The sequence below is a fragment of the Crocodylus porosus genome, unplaced genomic scaffold, assembly GCF_001723895.1.
Source record: "Crocodylus porosus isolate Cpor-Errol unplaced genomic scaffold, CroPor_comp1, whole genome shotgun sequence".
NCBI lineage: Eukaryota > Metazoa > Chordata > Crocodylia > Crocodylidae > Crocodylus > Crocodylus porosus.
Window position 1 is genome coordinate 159,860,290 of NW_017728906.1, and position 3,249 is coordinate 159,863,538.

The 3,249-nt window shown below is 37.2% G+C and overlaps 1 protein-coding gene across 1 annotated transcript in view; it reads right to left on the reverse strand.

The window, feature by feature from the left end:
• Positions 1-769: 769 nt before the first annotated feature.
• LOC109306591 (neurobeachin) overlaps positions 770-3,249 on the reverse strand; it is a 529,566-nt gene continuing 527,086 nt past the window's right edge. The window contains exon 35 of the mRNA XM_019530077.1: positions 770-2,593. Coding sequence (XP_019385622.1) covers positions 2,503-2,593 — 91 coding nt within the window. The 3' untranslated portion in view covers positions 770-2,502. The remainder of the gene's footprint in view (positions 2,594-3,249) is intronic.

Sequence of the window (3,249 nt, forward strand, 5' to 3'; positions counted from 1 at the left end):
GTAATGCTGAGTCTACACATGGCAATATTCACCAAAACAGAATTTAATTGCAATGCTACAGCGTTTAAAGTTTCAGCTCAGTAAACAAAACACAATTTGCAGTTGTTTATTTACATGATGGCATCCTGAAGCTATGATTTCTGGACACTGTTTTATGGTTGTATAGCCAGAATATTACAACAAATTAAAAACATTTTTCCAGGCTTAGAAAGGTTTGAAGGTAGGTTTGAAACTTTCTGAAGGTAGTGGGAGACAACTGCTTCTACTAAATACATATTATATTTAAATAAGGTTTTGAAATGACCCTCTTCAGTTTACATAGATAATTGCTTGACAAATTATGCCACTACAGAGGGAGATATTCTGAATATGGATTACTAACTTAATATATAATATTATCCATCCTAGTAAAAAATGTGGACAATTTAAGTGTGAGGTACTATGAAAGAGAGATAAGGGTTCTAGCAGACCTTTTTACCTCTGAAGGACAGGATTCTTTATGGGATTCTGTAAGGACACAGGTCACAAAAAATGCAAGATTATTTTCAAAATCTGTTCTGATCAACAAAAGGGGAAAAAAACTACACTGTGTTCTCGTCATGCATTGGTAATCAGAAGAACTGCAAACCAAACTGTACTTAGCACAAGACCATGCGCTCCAAAACAGTCATACTTTTGTGATTAATGCAGATTTTTTGAAACTATTGTTTATTCATAGTGACAATGTAGATGGTTTTATGAAAAGTTCAATGAAATGAAAAACAATCACTGAATTCTTTGCATATTTTATTTTTCTTTTTTGATTTCCAACTCACACACATCTGGCATATTTTACATCTTTGCAATAAAACATGGTTACAATAGCTTGAGGAATTTATATATCCAAAATATTTCACCATGATCTCAAGATGAAATGAACTTGTCTTCCAGATGTTCAATATTCTCCCAATTCTAAGCTACAAACTCAAGATATTGCTTACAGACTGGTGATGAATAACTTAATCATTACGTTGATTCCCCATGATTTCAGAATCTTATAAATACAAACAACAATGAAGAAGGAATTCAGTGCTAAAACTTACTAATACAAGGTGAATAACAAATAAGTAATCACATCAATAAATAATGATATGTTTCTGGTGCAAAGTGCCAATACAAAGAATCCATTATCTTTTTAAATAAATGACTGCAAGTGAGTGTAAATTCTGAGAAAATTACATTCCTGTTACATGCCTCATAGCCCTACCGACACAATATGTACATCTATGACAATACAGTCACCAAATATACAAAGAAGAAACATGAAGTAAAGTGTATATACCCCTGGGTGTGTAATTTGATCAGTACAATGTGCGGAAAATTATTCTGATAGTCGTTATTACAGTATTGTAAAACATGAAGTGCCTTAGGCTGAGAATGTGGCTTCAGGTGAGATATTCATAAGAACCTAAAAGAATAACCTCAGTTACCTTTGCAATGAAGCTAAGGTGGTTAAACAAATCAAGCGATGGAGGGGAAAAATAAGAGAGAAATTTAATTGCAATGCTCTTCCCCCAGTGGGCTCTACGCCAAATGTCATGAATCCAGAAGTACGGTATTCATGGTGTGCTGGGAGTCATTAAGCACTATAGAGCATCACAAGACTCTTGAGAATATAATAAAAATCAGAACCTCTCCTCCCTGCTCCCTTTCTGACTTGGATTTAAATTTAAAAGGGAAGAATTTAATAATTTCATTGTACAAAGTAGAAGAATGGTGAAGGATGGCTTCTTATCCAAATGCTTCATGAGCAAAACTCCACTTAAATCGGGGTGAGTTTAGATTTAAAAAGTGAAAACCATGTTTCTGTGAGAATGTCAGAATTACTGACTGCACCCAAATTCAACCCTTTAATACAAGCTGTGCCCTTAGACAGATCTCCAGTTTAATTTGTGTGAATGCACCTGTTCCATCAAGACATCAGGTTTAAAGTACATGCAAGTTGTAACTCCACAATAAAATTAAGAAACAGTTTTGTTCTTTTTACAAGGTTTTACTTTTACAAAAGTATCCCTTTAAAGTTAAGATGTGCATCTGATGTACAAAGTATCAAACGTATTTTTTTTCTCAGCTTGAAAAGAGGCTGGAAATGGGATGCATGTTAGGTTCATAGCCTAAACATCGGAACAACTGCACACAGGGTTCCTCGGAATTTTCAAAAGTCTCTTATGGCGCATCCTACTACCTTTTTCTCAATAAACAAAGATATATGAAATAATTACCAAAACAGCTCCTAATTCATATCATTTACATGGTACAAGCTTGCTTTTCAGCAGCTGGTGTTCAGTTGTGAAAAAACACACAAAGTAAAATGGTTGCTGACTACAATGTACAGCTATTGCTGGGTGTAATGGAATGTACAACGGAGGTCAATGCAGACGTGTTTTTCCACCAGAGATTACACCTTTCATTGTAGCACTTGTGCTCTCAGCTTTACCTTGGCTTTCTGTTCTTCAGTCACCTTCAGTATCTGTTCTGATGCTCATAATGCCACCGATTAAAATCTATATTAAAAGCTACAATGCTACCAGAAGCCATGCCAGTAATCAGAGTTCTGAAAAAGGAACAAAGATAGATTTTGGATACTTGCTACATTTTTTGACAATGTTAGACATCTCTACATTTAAAACCCCCCCCGAACAATATGCTAAACATTAAAAGTAGGTAAAAAGTAAAGCCTGGAGCATGTCTTGAAATAAATAAATATTGCATTATCTAAATACATGTTCATAAACAGATTTAAACTGAAATAGATCACTAATGTTTTTCTTGATAAGAAAAAAAAGTTGAATTTGCCCCTTCAGTTCTGGCATCTGAATTCCATTTAAACATCCTGCAACTGAACTTGCATCAGTAGTAGGCCGAAAGTTCATTCTTTGTCCTTACTTAAATAAGAATAGCCAGGTGCTTAAACTTAAGCACATACTGAAGTCCTGCTGAATTTGGGCCTGAAATCTCACTATTACTTGGAGGTCAGGAGCAGGGGGGAGAAGAGGGACACAGGCGCACGTGTGTCCTTCCCACACGTGTGCCTCCTTTCTGGCCCCGGAGCGGAGGAGAGTGCAGCAGTAGCAGCGGCGGCGGCGGCGAGCGGAGCAGCTGAGGGGGCAGCAGCAGCTGATCCCCCTAAGGTAAGTGGGGCTGAGGGACTGAGGGGCCGGCGCAGCTGAGCCGGATCCGGAGGGGAAGCCCCCCGGGTCCCTCTTAGCC